This window comes from Microcaecilia unicolor, chromosome 1, assembly GCF_901765095.1.
Source record: "Microcaecilia unicolor chromosome 1, aMicUni1.1, whole genome shotgun sequence".
NCBI classification, from domain to species: domain Eukaryota; kingdom Metazoa; phylum Chordata; class Amphibia; order Gymnophiona; family Siphonopidae; genus Microcaecilia; species Microcaecilia unicolor.
In genome coordinates, this window is record NC_044031.1 from 438,889,824 (window position 1) to 438,909,678 (window position 19,855).

Here is a 19,855-nt window from a genome sequence, read left to right on the forward strand (position 1 = left end):
CTGCAGGCTAAAGTACTATCCCCTGACGTCAGCCCAACCCTGGCAGCCAATCTGAAGAGACGTCCCCCCTCCCCCTCAGCCAAACTGGCAGAATCATAACAGAATAACAGGAAAAATATTTTTAGACTAGTGTGAGATAATGTCTTGAAGTAGACTTATTGCATATGATGAATTTAAGACATATTTGATAAAGATGAAGCAGGTGAAGAACTCAAGGGGCAGCACAGATTTAAATAATACATAAATAATTACCAATTCATGTACATCTATAGATGATGCCTGTTCTTATCTAACCAATGATGTAGTAGATCTTAGTCTATACTTCTTAACTTTATTGTAAGTTCTTGCTTTAGCAAAGGATTATCATACCTTGGTTATAATCTTGTTTGTCTCTCTTAAATTTATTTTTTTACCTCTCATAGGGAGTCTTTTACTAAAGCTTAGCTTGAGCTATCTGCAATATGTTATGTAGTAATGCACAGGAGGGGGAACCACCATTACTTTATCCCTGCAGTAATGGGGATAAAGGTCTGGCCACCTCGTCCCGGCATTTTCCTCCCCAGCCTATCTAAATTCACCTTAGTAGTCTAGTGACCTCTTTGGGGCAGGAAATAAGCCCCCTGCTGATGCTGTGCCTGATATGGCCGCCTCTTCAAAATGAGTGTTGAAGAGGCCACTAGACCACCAAGGCAGTACTGGGCAGAGCAGCGGCAGCGGACAGGGAAGAGTGGGCTTCTTTCTTGCCCTGAAGAGGCCAGCCAAGCATAGTCAGCCAAGCCAGCCAGCCAGCCAGCCAAGCAAGTAAGCCAACCAGCAAGTCAAGCCAGCTCAGCCAATCCAAGTCAAGCCAAGCCAGTCAGCTAGCCAGGTAATCCATCCAACAAGCAAAGCCAGCTCAGCCAGCCCAGCCTGCCAGCAAGTCAAGCCAGCAAAGCCAAGCCTGCCTAGCAAGCTAGTCAGCAAGCCAAGCCAGCCCTGCCAACCCAGCAAGTATTTCATTATCAGTATTAAATATTATATGTCCTTTAAACTATAGGACTAAGTTGTTTATTCACAATCCTTGTTAGGCCCATAAAATTGCATTAAAATCTTCCTTTCTGCTTTAGGCAGGGAGATGTGGGGAAGAAAATTAAGACTGTGGGGATGATGAGGGGACGGAAATGGAGAATGAGGGGGCAGTGAGGGGATGTAGTTACCAAAATCTGCTTGACTGAGGGATGAGGTGGAGATGGGGAAAAAATTAGTTGCAGGGAGGGAAAGGGGATTAATTTTTTGTCCCTGTGTCACTCTCTAGTGTTTACTGCTTCTCTCCTCCGCTTTTCTTATGTCTCCCTAATTCTTTTACACTTTTAAATAAGCCAATAGACAAAGATATGTAACAGAAAAAAGAACACCAAAACACTTTTTTCTCTATCCTTATAACTTTAAGGTTTACTTCAAGACTCAGACAGTATTTTTAATTCACTTTATGATAACATAGAGTATGCATCAATAGTACATGCTTTCTAATTATTTTTTTAAATTTATTTTAGAAATGAGGGACATGATTCATGGAATTCTACTTACTTAATTGAAATTTGGGCACATTGTCATTAACATCTAACAAATTAATGGTTACAGTCGTTGTTGTTGAAAATTCACCAGTCAGTCCAACCATATCTCTTACTTGCACAACCACAAGATGTTGGTCATTAGTTTCTCTGTCCATTTGGGAAGCCATTCTAATGATTCCTGAAAGACATAATAGTTTAATTGCACTATTCCAACAATTAAGAGGTTTAATTAAAAAGACTTCCTAGCTTGATTTAAAATGCTAGTTATGTGATGAGGGAGAGAGTGAAGACAATGTTCCGCTAGAGATCTTTTTGATATCTGCAGAAATATAAGGAACTTGTGTTACCTAAATCTGGCATCTTGATAGACTATTCTCTCTACCAGTAAACATAATTAATTCCTGCCTTTAAAAAACATTCATGTTTCCTAGAACAGAACAGAGAGTCTTCCTGGAGCATCAATGCATGCCCTAAATAACTTTATTCAAGGGCTGCACATTTAGGGGTGAATTCTCTATATGGCACCAGAAAAAGTGCTGTTCTATAATCTGCACTTAAAGTTACTCACGGTTTAAAGAATTGTGCTTATGCCCAGGAATCACATCTAACTTTAGGCATGGCCATTTGTACCAACTGAAATGTGGTACAAATGTGTGCACCTACATTATGCATGTATTTTCCCTCATTCTATAACAATGTTAGGAAGGAGAAGGGAAATGGGACTTGATAAACTGCCTTTCTGAGGTTTTTGCAACTACAATGTTAGGAAGGGGAAGGGAGTTGCAGTGGGAGTTGAACTCATTTCCCCAGGATCAAGGTCCACTGCACTAACCACTAGGCTGTTCCTCCACTCCCTCTACACCCATTCTGCCCCTGACCCTCCCATTTCTGTGCCTCCTTTTTGAACTAATGTGTAAAATGTAGGTGCAGATCCCACACCTAGATTTACATATGTAGATCCCAATTAAATTTATTTAGTGCCAATAACTGCTTGTTAAAAAGCCAATTATTGATGCTAATTACATTGTTATTCAATTAAATTGTACACACAAATTGGGTGCACACCCAAATTTGTGCATGCAATTTTTAGTGACTTTTATAGAATTAGGTTAGCACATTTTATCGTTTATCATTTATTTATACTTGATATACCGGCTTTCACTTGGACAACCAATGCAGTTCACAAAACAAAGACACAAGGAAAACAGAAAGGAACTCCAATAAATCAAAGGACAGAGAAAGGAGGTATATAGGAGAAGGAAAGGGTCTCTACTGTCCATGACACACCACTTCACCTGACAGAACTGTCTCAAAAGTATCACCCTTCCTTTCTTAGATGGATAATTTTAGTCATAGCGTGATTAATGTGTTACAATTTGATATGTATTAATTATTTAAACATGATTCAGCTCCAACCATTTATTATGTTTTTTTTTGTTTATTATACATGGCCTTAGATCTGGACTTAAGGGGTCTTATTAACATAACTTCATTAGTCATTTTATGATACTACATGAGGTATGCAGTGCTGTATAACAATGATAAATATGCAGGTGTAATATATACCTATCCCTAAGAGTTTGTATTTAAGTAGGTCTCTGAGGCAATAAAAGTTTGTGACTTGCTCAAAACTATAGGACTAGCAGAAGTGGGACTTGAACTCTTACTTTGTAGGTCCTCAAGCCATTGCTGTAATTACTTAACTGCATCCTCTTCCAGGAAAGTTGTTTATTATACTTTCGAATGCTTGTTTTAGTACAGCTACATACCAGTGAACTGTAATACAGCACTATAAAATATTTTGTCATAGTGAATAGGTTTTCATTTTTTTAATTGAGAAATTTGTTTAACTATCATACATAGAGAATAAAGGTAATATGCAAGAAAACTATTAACAAGGAAAAAGAAAAAAAATATATATAAATCAATAGCATACAAGTCCACATCATGGAGAACTCAAAAGCAATAACCAAGAGGTAATAACCACTGGACTTGGACAATGTAAATTATAACCCTAACAAATAACCATTCTGAAATTATAAACTAAATTGGAGATCTAACCTTATTACAAAGAAAACGTTCTAATTGTAAAGGGTCAAAGAAAATATAACATCGTCCCTGGATGAAGCAGGGTATTGATAGAGGCATCACTTTTTGTTTAGTCTCTCTGGAAGTGTCCTCAGCATTGACACAGTTATTGAACAAGCTTTGGGGTCTTGCAGGAGCAGTGTTGAGATGGTTTGCTTCTTTTTTGAAGGGACTTGAAATGCAGGTTTGTAAGGGAAAAGTTTCTACGGTTCAGCCAATTTTTAAGGGGGGCACCTCAAGGTTCTGCCCTTTCTGCTCTATTATTTAACATCAATATGGCTTCATTGGGATGTATTTTTCAGGATTTGCAAGTGGAATACAGGATATATGTTGATGATGTGCAATTTTTCTTTCCAGTGCATGGACATGTGATTGAAGAGTTGACTAAAATGTATGATAGAGGTAAAGAGATGGATATGTGAAAATAAGTTCTGAATTATAGTAAAACTGAATTGATGTTACTTGAGAAGGATGAAGAACTATTACAATGTCATTCTGTGAACTTGGAAGGTCATGTGTTGCTGATAAATAATGAGTTACTAGAAAATTCAATAATCTCAGATTACACATCCTGGAATTATTTTCAATCACCTCCATTTGTAAAGTAAGGATAAACTGTCTTTACTAAATGTAGCTAGATGCATTTGACAAGCTTCCATCTGAGATTCCACCGTCTGAATTTTAGACTCTGAAGTCATCATTCTAGAGTCAATTTTACCAAATATAGTTGCAGACTTAAATTGACTAAACAAAGATAAATTGTCTTGGCAGTTCTTGTCCATTCTAGAAACCAACTCAAAAACATCTTTCAAAGTGATGTCCTGCTTAGCTCCAGATGAGGATGATGCCTCATTTAATAAGTACATAAGTACATAAGTATTGCCATACTGGGAAAGACCAAAGGTCCATCGAGCCCAGCAAAAGCTGTGGCAAAAGGGGGCCTGCTCTGGCATTGGCATGTGTTTTTGATGCGAGCCGAGACCCTCTTTTACCACAGCAGGTAAAAGGTAGGTCTTTCTTTTTTTTTTAGGAAATGGCCATGCGGCAAGAGCAGCACTTGCCACGCGGTCATTTCAGGGGGAAGCCCTTACCACCACCCATTGAGGTGGTGGTAAGGGCTCCCGCACTAACCTGGCAGTAACCGTGGAGCGTGTGGCACTACCCGATTACCGCCGGGTACACACTGGCTCTGCAAAAGTAAAAATATTTTTGTAGTGCCAGATATGATGGCGCACTGGGGATGGGAACTACTGCTGGGCTGCTGCGGTAGTCCGGTGGTACTTCCTTTTAGTTTGGGGCATACCATTGCTTTGTAAAAGGGGCCTTTAAAGTCTTATAAACAGCCACAAACATGAATAGGTTTTTATGATAGCTGATCTTCTCCCATTTCATAAAATTTTAACAATGATTGCAGAGTATGCCACATACAAATTTCTTAGTATGCTGCCTTACGTTGAATATTTTTTCTTTTTTGAGAAACAAATTCTATGAAATTAATGAATACGTGTTGCTATATCTTGTTATGTTTTCCTGTCAAGTGTTCCAAGCTATCAAGTCACTACAGTTAGTAACTCCATAGTCATCATTCCTCTGTTCTATACATTGATTACAAATATATGTTCATTAAACACATTTCTCTGTAGCTACAAACTGATGATCTATAAATGAATGGAGTGCAAGTGACATCATTGGTTGTAACTACTGGCATTACGAAACATAATGACAAACCTAAATGGGAAATACCTTGTTTCTGATACTATTTAAACATTGTGGAAACTTGATAAATTGTGAAATATGTTGTATTCATTACAGCTGCTTGATATACCATATATCAAATGATGAGCACAAGATTGTAGTGGGTCAAGAATAGCATGTGAGGAGAGAAAATCAAGGCAGCGGTGGTGAACAGCACACTCAAGTAATTTGGAGAGAAAAGGGAGGAGGGAGATGGGTCGGTAATTAGAGGGACAAGTAGGGTCAAGTGAAGGCTTCTTAAGGAGAGGTGTGACCATAGCATGTTTAAAGGCAGTAGGGACAGTTGCAGTGGAAAGTGAGAGGTTAGAGCCAAGAGAGTTGGTCAGTTGGATATAATAGTCCTGTTTGGCGTGTAAAAAAGCAGATTGGAAGGAGGTCAGCATGAACTTAGTGTAAGAAATCAGCAAGGGCTCGAGATTTCCGCCAGAGGCATTCGGCGGAGCGGGTACAGGAACGTAGGTAGTGGATATTAGAAGTCAGCCAAGGTTGGGGTTTTGTACGCCTTATAGGGCGGGTCATCAAAGGTGCAAGTGTGTCTAAGGCAGAGGATAGAGTATTGTTGTAATTAGAAACAGCCTCTTTGACAGACGTGGATGGTGCCACAGTAGAGAGGAGGTTTGAAACATGGGAGGATAGAGATGAAAGGTCAATAACCTGAAGATTCCTAGATAAATTTGATAAGCTAGGACGGGACTGGGAGGGAGGAGATTTAAGTGTGAAAGTTATAAGATGGTGATCAGAGAGGGGAAGATCAGAGCAAGGAAACTACAGGGTGAACATCTTCAAATCTCTGCTTAAAACTCACCTCTTCAATGCTGCTTTCGGCACCTAACCTTTTGTGTAATATAGTATGCCCTATCAGACAGACTCTTCACTTGTCTTTTGACTGTACACTTGTCTTTAGATTGTACACCTGTCTTCTAGATTGTACACCTGTCTTTTAGCTTGTAAGCTCCTTGAGCAGGGACTGTCCTTTCATGTTTAAATTGTACAGCGCTGCGTAACCCTAGTAGCACTTTAGAAATGTCAATTAGTAGTAGTAGTAGTAGTAGTAGTAGTAGTAGTAGAAGAGGAGAAGATGAGATCAAGACAGTGACCATTTTGATGAGTAGGGGAGGTTGAGCATAGTTGGAGATTAAAGGAGGATGTTAAAGTGAGTAACTTGGAAATATAAGAGTTGGAAGGATCATTAGCAGGAATATTAAAGTCACCAAGGATGAGAGAGGGGGAGGAAGGATCATGGAAGAAGGCAAGCCAGGCATCAAAGTCACTGAGAAAGGATGAAAGGGACTTATCAGGGGGACGATAAATGACCACTATTCGAAGAAGCAGAGGAGAGAAAAGGCGGATAGAGTGGACTTCAAAGGAGGAAAAACAGTGAGATTGAGGTGGAAGAAGGGGTTGAAATCTGGAGGAGGGAGAGAGAAGTAGTCCAACACCGCCCCCGCGACCAGCAGGGTGAGGAGTATGTAAAATAAGATAACCGCCGTGGCAGAGGGCTGCAACTGAAGCAGAGTCATCAGGGCAGAGCCAGGTTTCTGTTATGGCGAGCAGATGGAGGTGACGCGAGATAAAGAGGTCCTGGATATAGGGGAGTTTGTTACAGATAGAGTGGGCATTCCATAGGGCGCAAGAGAAGGGCAGAGAAGAGGAGGGGAGTAGAGGAATAGAGATGAGGTTAGAGAGGTTGCGGTGAGATCTGTACAGCTGGAATAATAGTTGGTGAGGAGGGCCAGGATTGGGATTGATGTCGCTGGCTGAGAGTAAGAGAAGGAGTAAAAGAGAACGGAGGAGAGTAGGAGAGGTGTGGCCATGAAGGTGTCGAAGGCGAGAGGTATTTAGGTGGATTGGGGAAGGCAAAATGGAGGGAAGAAAGAGGCGGAGATTAAAAGCCAAGAGGGAGGAAGAGGGTAGGAGAGAAGGTGAGGTGAGGTGATGAGGTCGATGGATGGGCAGTGAGTTCCTGTAACGGAGAGAGGTGGGGGGTGAGGGAAAAGATTAGGAAGGGACAGGGCTAAGAAGAGAATGTGAATAGGGGCCATAAATGACTCAGGTACTTTAGCAACTGGGAAGAAGATTAGATGTAAAGAGAAAAATGCCCCACACTGTTAGGCGGGCGGCACCTAGAGCGGAGGCCCTGAGTGGATCGGAGTGGACCTGGGTGTCACCCTGGAGAAGGCTGTAAGAATATGCAGATGAGCTGCAAGTCCTCCACAGCACCTGAAAGGCAGCCGGTGGTAGAGCTGGGCACCTCTCAGCTGAGGAAAGGCTTACCAGGGGTTAGCCGAAGCCAGCATTCCTCCCCCTGAGGGACGCCTGATCCTAGCCAAAAAGCACCTGGAAACTCTGTGCACTTGGAGCGAGGGCCCTTGGAAGATCGGGGTGGAACTAGAGTCACCCCGGATACAGCTGTGAGGAAATGCAGAAGGGCTGCAAGTCCTCCACAGCACCTGGTGGGAGCACTGGGCACCTAGAGCGGTGGCCCTGAGTGGATCAGAGTGGACCTGGGTGTCACCCCGGAGAAGGCTGTAAGGATATGCAGATGAGCTGCAAGTCCTCCACAGCACCTGAAAGGCAGCCGGTGGTAGAGCTTGGCACCTCTCAGCTGAGGAAAGGCTTATCAGGGGTTAGGCCGAAGCCAGCATTCTCTTTTTTGCCAATTGGTGCTCGCTATTGCTTGTTAAGAGCTATTTACAGTTCTTAACAGCTTGCGAAAACAAATAATCTACATGCATAGTTATAGAATACGCCTAGATTTACATGCAGAATTGCACATAACTTTAGGTGTGCTATATAGAATCTGGGGTAATGGTGTAGATGCCCATAGGAGTATTATGAACATCTACATGGTTAGCGCACTCTAATATTTAGCGCACACTAAAAACGTTAGCGCACCTCTAGTGTACCTTAGTAAACAGGGCCCTAACTTTGCTTTTTTTTTTTTTTATTTATAATTATTTTACATTATTCATCAAGCTTTACATCTTGAACAGAAAAGGTACTTCATCAAGAAAAAAGAAAACAAAAAACAAATACATCCTTAATTCACAATTGAAAATTACCAGATTTAAGTACACTCAAGTCCTCAATTTTACGATCCAAGAATTACACATGTGGAATGTAAAGAAATATAATATTAAGAATTATTAAACCTGGCTAAACAAAGAGTTCCTATTTCAATCATAGCTCTATATTCCATAAAGTTCTCAAACTCTTCTAGCAACAAGAAATTCTGTAAGTTGTGAGGATTCATAAAAAACATACTTCACTGACTGGAAACAGATTACGCACTTACAAGGGTAACGTAGGTAAAAGGTAGCACCCAGCTGAAGGACACCTGGTTTTAAAAGCAAAAATTGTCTACGTCTTCTTTGTGTTTCCTTAGAAACATCAGGAAATATACGTATTTTTAATCCCATAAATTCTTTATCTTTAAAGAATTGTCTCATAATCCAAGCTTTGTCTGGAGGAAAGGCAACTGTTACCAATAATGTTGCTGGAGACACTAATTCAGTAGTTGGAGCCTCTAATGCTGCGGAAACATCTAATAATTGATCCGAAGTATTTCCAGGCATTTTAGTTGGTAAATAATATACTTGAATTAAGGGAGGAAGAGAGTCCTCCGGCATCCCCAAAGAGTCTTTGAAATATTTTTTTAAAAATCTCAAGTTGTTAGCCCTTTGGGAGTTCTCCAGAGACTCAATCTTCCTTCTCATATTAACACAGTCTTTAATTAAAGTTGTTTGTGTCTCTTGTATTTTTCCTGTAAGTTCCAGTTGATTTTTTTTGTTTTTTAATATATCTTTCCTTTCAATTTCCGCGGATACAACTGTTTCTTCTAGTTTTTTTACTCGAGATTCTAATACTTGAACTTGAGGACATATAGCTTTTCCTAAATTAACTATCAAAAGCCATAAATTGTCCAGGGTCACTTCTGGTGGTTTAACTTCTAAAAACGCAAAAGTGTTTAAAGTCTGTTGTCCTTCAGCAGAAGTACTTACAGGTTGCATTCCTGTTGGTCTCAGAGGAACTCTCACAAACAAGGATATAGACTCCTGGGCTAAAGAAGGGGTAAAACTCCCTTCCACACTTTTATCCTCCGGCGAGATTATTGTATTCTCTGGTTGCTCCGCTGCTAAAACACTTCTGGATTGCAGAGGAGACGACGCCGACGCCGGGGGAGAGACGCCCAGGGGTTGCGGGGGGCGAGCACGCTGGTCGGGGCTTAGAGAGATGTCATGCACTAGCGGCGTCTCGGAGCTTCCACCTATTCCAGGCGTCGCAAGCGTGCTGTTCTCTGACCGCTGTTGAACTCCGGATCTCCGCAAAAAGGTATCTAATGTACCCGAAAGCTGAGTAGTAGATCGGCTTGGGGGAACAGTGGCAGCCAATTTCCCTCTGCGTTTCGGCATAAAGAAGAAAGAGAGCAAGCAACTCAGAACTAGTTGAGGAGCGCGGAGATCAGCGTCAGGTTCATTCCGCCATCTTGGATCGTACGATTGAATTTTGAGAAACATCTGTTGGATTATTTGTAGTAAATAATTAGCAGATTTTAGTACACACAGCTTCAGCTTTAGAAATGTTAATTTCTTTCTTCATCTCTCTCTCATTCACCCCTGAATAATTCACTGCTGAGTCACTTTAAAGTTGAAGTAACAAAACATCTGTTTACTCACAGTTTGTAGTTAGATTATAATCAGACAGGCTTATATTTACATATTACTATACATTTGTCTTATCAGCTCCTTCCATGTGCTTAGATGGTAATGGATGCTCACACCACCATAGATCCTCTCAGGTTAGGAGAGATCATGAGCTCCATGTGCTCCATGTGCTGCATCTGCTGCATCTGCTGTGTCTAACCCCCACAGGAAGTTGCATAGCTGTGTGACCTCTCTAAGTAATTCACATCAGAGGTCACAGAGTAATCACAGAGAAATAATAGGTGACAGGCAATGCATGTAAAATACAATTACATTCCAACAAACCCCTTCTCATGCATAACTGTCATGCAATTATTTATTCATACAAAGTCCAAGCTTTATACGCAGATTCACAAAATGTTCTCTGGGTAACGGTTTGGTCATGATGTCAGCTGTCATCTCACTGGTGTGACAATAGTGTAGACTGATGACCCCTTCTTTCGCCAACTCTCGCACGTTGTGGTATTTCGTTGCGATGTGCTTGGTGCGTGACTGAACCTTGTCATTCTGTGACAGTCGGATGCAGCTCTGATTATCTTCCATTATCTGGATTGGTCTCTTTTCAGCTATTCCAAAATCCAGCAAAAGTTTTTCAATCCACATCAGTTCTCTGCACGCTTCCGATACGGCCACATATTCAGCTTCTGTAGAAGACAAACTCACAATACTTTGTTTATGACTGGCCCATGAAATTTGTACATTTCCATACATAAACACGTATCCACTTGTGGATTTATAATCAGAATGATCCCCTGCCCAATCTGAATCACAGTAACATATTAGTTTTGGATTACTATTGGCTGAAACCTTTAATTTACAATCAATGGTACCTTTTAAATACCTTACCATCCTTTTAACTGCAGTCCAATCTGATTTGGTAGGTGAGCTGACCCTTCTGCTCAAAATTCCTACTGCATTTGCTATATCAGCCCTGTATGTGGTAGCTAGATATAAAAGCTTACCTATGGCTGATCTATATTGGATGTTATCTGGTAAAGGTTCTCTTACTGTTTCATCCTTCAGAAAATCAGTGATCATGGGAGTGCTTACAACTTGGGCATCTTGCATACCTAAACTTTCAATAAGCTCATTTATTTTCTGCTTCTGGCTTAGAAGATAAGAACCATCATTTTGTTTCTCAATTTCTATACCAAGATAGTATGACACATTTCCAAGTTCTTTTATCTCAACATTGAGGTTTAAATATTTTACAATGTCCTTGTACTCTTGCTCACTTTTGCTTGCAATGAGCAGATCATCAACAAAAGCTAAAATGTATGCATATTGTCCATTTGTGCACCTAGTGTACAAGCATTTATCTGCTTCACCTTGCTTAAATCCTAAATTTGTCAATATTTCATGCAATTTTTCATTCCAACATTTTTCACTTTGCTTTAATCCATAAAGACCTTTGTTTAATTTACACACTAGCTGTCTTTGTTTTGTATTTATGAAACCTGTTGGCTGTTCCATGTACAAGTCTTCAGTTATATCTCCGTGAAGAAACGCTGTTTTCACATCAATGTGGTTGACTTGCATGCCTTTTGAGACTGCAATGCTCAGAAGTGTTCTGATTGTCGTGTGTTTCACTACAGGTGCAAACACTTCATCAAAATCTTCTCCATATTTTTGAAGATATCCCTTTGCCACTAATCTGGCTTTATACCTTTCCACTTTTCCTTGTGCATTCCTTTTTAACTTGAATACCCATTTGCATCCTATAGCTTTCTTGCCAGGAGGTAATTTTGTAAGAATCCAAGTATTATTTTTATCCAATGCATCAATTTCTTCTTGTGCAGCTTTATGCCATTCAGCAGCTTCTTCTGCTGGCATTTTCTCAATCTCATCCCATGTTAAGGGCTCTTGAGCTTCTGCTGACTTTGTTAGGTAAGACAGTCTTGGGGGTGGAACACCTTTGTTTTCCCTGGATGAGCGTCTGACAACAGGTTGGTCTGACCTTTCCGCATCCTCTAAATCTGAGAGTTCTTCTCCAATTGATTCCCCTTCTCCAACTGTACTGTCTTCTTCAATGATCCTTTCTGTGTCTGCTTCCTCTGCCTGTTCCTCGTTAGATACAGGTGAGTTGCTTTCAGACATCTGCCTTGGTATGGCATTTATATACACTGGCATGTCTATTATGGTTCTAGTTTCATATTCTGGATGATAAGGCTCATCTGGGATAATCCAGCCTTTATCAACCCTTTTGTTTTCATCAAAATATGTAACATGTCTTATGCCAACAATGCCAGTTTTCAGATTCAAAATTCTATATCCTTTGTGTCCTGGAGCATAGCCAACTAAAATGCCCCTTTCTGTTGTGGAATCCAGCTTATGCCTTCTTTGCTTTGGTACATGAGCATATGCTGTACTTCCAAATGTTCTTATGTGTGACAGGTTTGGCTTCCTACCATGCCATGTCTCATGTGGTGTGCGCTCAGCGCCTTTAGTTGGCATTCTGTTTTGTAGGTACACTGCTGTGAGAATGGCTTCCCCCCATAGTCTTTTAGGGAGATTGCTATCTGACAACATACATCTGGTCATTTCCACAAGTGACCTAAATTTTCTCTCTGCAACAGAATTTTGTTCTGGTGTATAAGCTACTGTTGTGATATGTTGAATGCCTTCTTGTTCTAGAAATGTGCGCATGCTTTGTGAAGTGAACTCACCACCATTGTCGGTCTGAAGAACCTTTGGTTTTCTTTCAAATTTATTGCTCACCATGGCTACGTATTTCTTCAGCATGTCTGTGACTTGACTTTTTTCTTTCAGCAAATAGGCCACACAATATCTAGAGAAATCATCCAAGAATATCAGCACAAATCTGTTATTTCCCAATGATGGGATATTAAACGGTCCACATAAGTCACTGTGTATTAAGTCCAGCACTTTATTACTCCTATTTCCTGTGTATGCAGGAAATGAGGGTCTCACACCTTTTTGAGTAACACAGTCTATGCATTTCTCCATTTTACCAGCATCTGCACTTATCTGAATGCCAGTGGCCAGTTGCTTACTGTAAAGATCCTGGATCACCTTAGAATTACGATGTCCCAGGCGGCGGTGCCAGATTTCCAGACTACATTTACCATCATTCTTCCTTACTTGCGCCATATGTGAGGCTTCACCTGAAATGCTCAGTTTATAAACATCATTATGCATAAAAGCTTCAGCATACACTTCATCATTTTTAGAGATTGTGCACTTACTGTTTTCAAAATGAATCACAAATCCCTTCTTATCTAATGTAGATACACTAAGCATATTGCAAACTGCTTGGGGAATATACAAGACATCACTTACAGGAATTTCTTTAACTTCATTAGACACTTTGCATTTTAAGAATCCAATACCTTTTGCTTGGATCTTAGCAGTCCCTGCGTTTGCAGTTTTAAGAATACCTTCCTCTGGACACATTTCCTGAAAGAAATCCTTACAATTGGTTAAATGGCATGTGCTCCCTGAATCCAAAATCCAAGTACTTTCATTTGAATTATTATTTACCATAGTCAAAGATTTTTCTGCCATTAGAAAGCCCTTGTGTTTATCTTTGTCCTTCATACATTTCCTGGTTTGAAAATTCTTTAGTTCCATTGGCTTAGGTGAGCTAGAGGGAGTGTTTTGTGTTTCCTTACACCATTTAGATACATGTCCCTCCTTTCCACATGAGTAGCAAATCAGCTTGCCCTTGGGTGGAGTTTTCCCATAGCTCCGCCTTCCTCTGTTCTTTGCCAAGAAATTTGTTTCATTTCTCTCTGACTTGCTTTGAGAACACATCTCCTCAGAATCATTTATTATGCATTCCTGCCTTAGTTTTGATGTTGCCTGTTCAAAAGATTGCCCTTCAATGGCCTCATTTACAGACCTAAAAACATCAAACTTCTTTGATAGTGAGGTAAAAAGAAATGCTCTTTTCAATGCATCACACATGGGAATTCCAGAAAGTTCTAACTTTTGAAATGAAGACATAAGATGCATAATGTGATCATTACATTTACTTTTATCCCTTAACTTGGTTTCATTCAACTCTGCCAACCAAATTGGTTGCTGCTTTGCATATGTAGTTGCATACATAGTTCTCAGTTTATATAAAATGTCCTTTGGTGTATCTTTTCCCTCCACTAATATGGCTTGTTTCTCTGAGAGAGCTTCCAAAAGCATGCACTTCACATAATAATTTGCATTGTCCCATTCAGCCATATTTTCAGCTGTTCTGTCTTGGTCTAAGCATATATTTAATCCTTTTGCTCGAAGGAGACATATGAATCTTAGTTCCCACTGCTGATAATTAAACTCAGTTAATCTAGGCACCTTGAGAGAATAGAACAATGGTGAATTTCCTCCCTCAGCCATTTTCTTAGCCTTCTGTCTGCTGTGTGGGGGGAGAGAGAGACAGACTGAATCTTTCCTTTAAAACTTAAGAGAAAAATGTGGCCTTTTTTTCTGCCTGGTAATATTTCTCTTCTTTTTCAATTCCTGAGCCCTGGGCCCATAACCCTTTTGTTGGATTATTTGTAGTAAATAATTAGCAGATTTTAGTACACACAGCTTCAGCTTTAGAAATGTTAATTTCTTTCTTCATCTCTCTCTCATTCACCCCTGAATAATTCACTGCTGAGTCACTTTAAAGTTGAAGTAACAAAACATCTGTTTACTCACAGTTTGTAGTTAGATTATAATCAGACAGGCTTATATTTACATATTACTATACATTTGTCTTATCAGCTCCTTCCATGTGCTTAGATGGTAATGGATGCTCACACCACCATAGATCCTCTCAGGTTAGGAGAGATCATGAGCTCCATGTGCTCCATGTGCTGCATCTGCTGCATCTGCTGTGTCTAACCCCCACAGGAAGTTGCATAGCTGTGTGACCTCTCTAAGTAATTCACATCAGAGGTCACAGAGTAATCACAGAGAAATAATAGGTGACAGGCAATGCATGTAAAATACAATTACATTCCAACAACATCGGCCCTAACTTTGCTGATTTTCAAGCCATTGCTCTATTCACGTAACCATGTCTCTTTCTGGGAAGAATCACAATCTCTATATGCACTTTGTACACATGGACATTTATACCTGATCTTGAGCAGACATAAGTCTATGCCTTCAATTTAGACATGATTTCTGCAGAATTTGTGCTAGTATATTATAAAGACGCATGAGAACCTATATGTGTTTACAGCATAGCAGGGGTGTTGATACAAGTAGGCCACTGACATTTGGTTCAGCAGCAGGGTGCATCATTGGTGTAGCTGGTGGGGATCCCCAAGACCTTTCAGCTGATGGCATCCTCCACCAGAACCCCAGGTCCATCAGAACATTGTGGCAGCTGGTGGTGGGAATTGAGCATGCATGGGGTGCTGGTGGAGGCAGTCGCTGACAGCCTCAGTGTTCTGACTGTCCATGGATTCTGAAGGAGGATGTCTTCTGCTGGTGGGTCTTGGGATCCCTGCCAGTCATGGTGGAACATGGCATACTTAATATCTGGTAGGAAGAGGGGCAAGGAGAGTGGTGACAGAAAAAAATACATGTGCCAACCCCTTACATTTATGAGTCCACCCATGCTAATCCTAGGCGCACCCAGAAATTGCCTTCTGGTCATGCCACTGAAACACAAGCAAAAAAAAAAAAAAAAATAGGTGACTTCCTGTTCAATTAACCTAAAGTTATTGTCCTGGAGGGTAATATTATTGCTGGCTGCCCATGTGTGCAGGCCAAGTAAGCACCATTTGAAGCCTATTTTATAAAAACACTTAGATACCTATCTGTCTTTAAAAAATACTTGGGGCAAAGCAGCTGAAATCATGTGGATATTTATTTATTTACTTACTCACTATTTTGTCTGTATACAACTTTTCTGTACTGCTAATGATAGGCAGTCGATCGAGTTAATAAACATAAACATACACTTGCCTAGTGACCTATACGGCCAAAATAACAGACTGCAAAATTTAAACAAAAGCACTTAGGCCAGCAGCTAACAGTGGCTGCTAAGGTCTTTATAGTTCCAACCACTAAATGTACAAGCGTACTTAGAAATAGAACAGACAATTTTCAAAGCCATTTACTTGAGTAAATTGGTCCAAAAATTATCTTTCTACATTTGGCTAAAAGTAGATGCAGACTTTCCTATTTCATATACTTCTAGCCAGGTTAAAAGAAGTGTTCTCAAGGGCATTTTTAGATCAGGGAAGTAAATCAGCATGCCTACATTAGAGTTTCAAAAATGCCTGTACTTTTTTACCCCATGCTGAACTGCCTGCACAAATAACCAAAGCTTATGGACACTTTGGTACTAATATAAGCATCAATCAAATTTGAAAAATTCAGAGCAAATTATGCAGGTTGAACCTGTTAATGTGCCTAGAACTTGGTAGCTGAAAATTTTCCCCAAAGTGATTCAAACAAAAACACAGAAAAATATTACTTATGTAAAATAGCTATGCAGTACCTGTCTTTGGCTCCACAGAAAAGTAGGGCTGTCCTTGCAGAATACTGTATATTAATCTGGCATTGTTTCCATATGTAGGATCATCTAAATCTGTGGCTGTCACTTGTATTACTGAAGTCCCTGAAGAGAGATAACATACATAATGTGAACAGATGTTTTTATTTTTCATTTTTCAAATGTATTTGTCATTGCGGCAATTACATTTTAGAAATATGTTAAACATAAATGTTTGATTGATTTATTTATGTATTTGATTGCACTGGCAACTGAAATCTACCATTTCTTCACTAAACAGGTACAGAATAGAAAGCACAAGTTCAAGGCAAGTTACAAGCAGGATCACAAGTTATATCCCCATCCAAGCGGACTTAAAAGCTTAGTTGTATCTAAGGCAGTAGAGAGTAAAGTGACTTTGACAAGGTAACACTGAACATCAAGATTTAACCCCTCATATCCTTATTCTTAATCTGCTGTTCTAACCTTTAGGCTACTTCTCAAGGCACAGTTACAGCACTTAGAGTCAGGGTTGACTCCTGGTGAGGACACAGAAAGAGTTCCCCCCTTGCAGTTTCTAGGAATGCTGCAGGAGATGTTTGCCATTGCCATCTTCAGAGGCACAGAGGGTTAGGTGTCTTGCTCAAGGTCACAAGTAGTTGCCTAGGGATCTGAACTTGGGCCTCCCAGTTCCTAACCTATCCGTTAGGTTAATCCTCCACTCTTGAAAAGGGACTAGTGATTAGCTATTAGGGGCTGGCAACCAGAATATTTTCTTTTTATGTCATTTCCAGGAATGTTTGTTTCTATCATTTTCATTTGGCCATTTATTTTCATCATGGCAGCCTAGATTCTATATATGGCACTCATAGTTCCATGCCCAACTTTAGGTCCACTTCTGAGATGTGCATGCAAATACATTGGATGATGAGCTCTGAACCATCAATAATTGGGTGCTAACATCCAATTGTTGATGTTAATTGGCACTCATTAAAATTTGCATATGTATCTGGATGCATGCAATTCTATAAGGCATGGCACCGAACTCCCATGACACATATCTCAAAAGTGGGCATGGCCACGGGTGTGTTCGTAGGGGGGGTCCAAAACGTTGCACTCAGAATTACAGAATATTGTCTAACCGTGCCTAACTTGGGTGCCAGCATTTAGACCAAGTTTCAGCAGGTGTAAGTCCAGTGCCCAAAAGTTAGGCGTGGGATCTGAGCTAAACACTCTATTATATAAGACGTGAACAAGAATACCATTTAGCGCTAAGTTTTTACAGTGCCTACATTTTGGCACCATTTATTGAATTCTTTATATGTGCACTCCTTCAGAAGAGTGTGCACTTTTTTTCTAACAGTATTTGCATATGCAGTGGTTCACATATGCCTCCTTCCTGACAACCACCCCCAAAATTATATAAACTGTTCCCTCACCCCCAATCTCCCTCCCTCCCAGCCACCGTTATCTTTGCTTCCTTTCTCTCAAACTACAAATATAAGTTTCACCCCACCAACACAAAATGTCTGCGTCCCTTCCCTGTTCTCCTCTCTCTGTACCATATGCTCTAACCAGACATCCCTCTTCCTCCTTTCTTTCAGAAAAGGAAAAAGTTGGTTCCCCTATCTAGAAATAGAGGAGGAGCCGATGCTTGCTTAAGGACTGGAGTAACAGCAGTTATGAGATTGAAAGTCTCATTCTGCTTATGTAGTGCCTGAAATCTATTGCAAGTGGAGGTGTTCATCCCCAGAGAAGTGTGTTGGGGTTTGTCTTGAACTTTCATGAAACTTTATGTGAAACCGGAAACCGGAAGAGCAGAGTGAATGGACACATGCAAAGGTCCCATATTTCTAACTCTGTGAAGTCTCTTTGAGAGACAAGAAGTTATGAACTCTGACACAGTGTGTAATGATATTCAAGAAAGTCATGTATATATAAATCCTCCTTGTTATAGATTTTCTATGCAGGTACTATAAGGTGTGAATGAGTATGAAAGATATAAGAGAACATTGTTTGTGAACAAAGGTTTTAAACACACGTGAGCAGGTTTTGAAGCACACGTGTTTAATAAAGATATTTTGTATTCAATAAGACTGGAGCTATTTGGTGATTGATAATACGAGTGCTCCAGCAGCTCTATTGAGTCCCTAATTGTATAATATTATCCCCTATCTAGACCCACAGTTACCTATACCACTTGCTTGCTGAGCAAGCAGGGGTAAGTGTACCTTTTTTCTCCTCCTTGATTCTGTGTGGGGCTTCTATTGCTACTGCTATCCTCCACTTCATCGATTTTCCTTTATTCCCTAAACCTTGAACTAATCCCCATTTAAAAGTAAGGCCTCAGCCCTCTTCAGAATTTCTAATATGTTTTTATGTATATATTTAAGAAACTATTTTCATTTTTTGTACAAGGATGAAAACACTTTGGTTGTTTGCTTTAATGAAATCTGTATACCTATCTAGTACCATTTCAGACAGGTTTATTTTTCTTATATTCGTATTTATTGTTGCAAAACAGCAATTCCATACTGATTGATCCACTGTAATTTCCATTGTTTGGTTATGGATGAGGTTCATTTTGAGGATACTGTTAATTGCTTAGACAGTAAGTCATTATATATGGGGAATGCTATCTTCCAAACTTAGCATATGTGCTAAATATTTCATTACCATGGTACGCACAAGGCCAGTACTAATCTAGGTCACCCCATTAACACTCACTCTGTTTCATATTTCTCTTTATATCATTTTCTAAAATTTTCTAAATGCCTGCCCATCCTCAGCCCCTCCAGTACTTCCCTCTGTGCAACAGTTTGGGTGTTGTCCATCTGCCACTGTTGGTCAAAACTGGTGGTGTGTACTGGTTGTAACTGGAGGTGAGTTTGAGCCTGGCTAGAAACAAGGTGGGCACTAGATCGCAGCAGAGAGAGACAACAGAGTAAAAGGAGAACCCCCATATACAGGGTATACAGACCCTGAACACAGTTTCTAGACATGGCAGGGGAGCAGTGCATGTGGAGGTTCAGGTTTGATAAGTAGACTATAGCATACCTGCACAATCAACTAGAAGAGGACCTAGAGCCTAAAGCATTCAGAGGACAAGCCCTGCCAGTGCACTAGAAGGTCACCACAGCCCTAGCACTTTTGGCTACTAGAATCTTTCTGATATCCCTTGGGACAACAGCAGGTATCAGTCAGGTGAAGGGGCATAATCGAACGGGGCCAGCCATCTATAAGGGTGGCCATCTCCAATGACGCCCCCATTAAGCGGCATACCCAACTGTATTATCGAAACAAGATAG

General features: G+C 40.3%; 1 protein-coding gene across 1 annotated transcript in view; it reads right to left on the bottom strand.

Moving 5' to 3' along the window:
* CDH19 (cadherin 19) overlaps positions 1–19,855 on the bottom strand; it is a 225,734-nt gene that overhangs the window by 141,139 nt on the left and 64,740 nt on the right. The window contains 2 exon segments of the mRNA XM_030212600.1: positions 1,567–1,731; positions 16,554–16,673. Of these exon segments, the coding sequence (XP_030068460.1) occupies positions 1,567–1,731; positions 16,554–16,673 (285 nt within the window).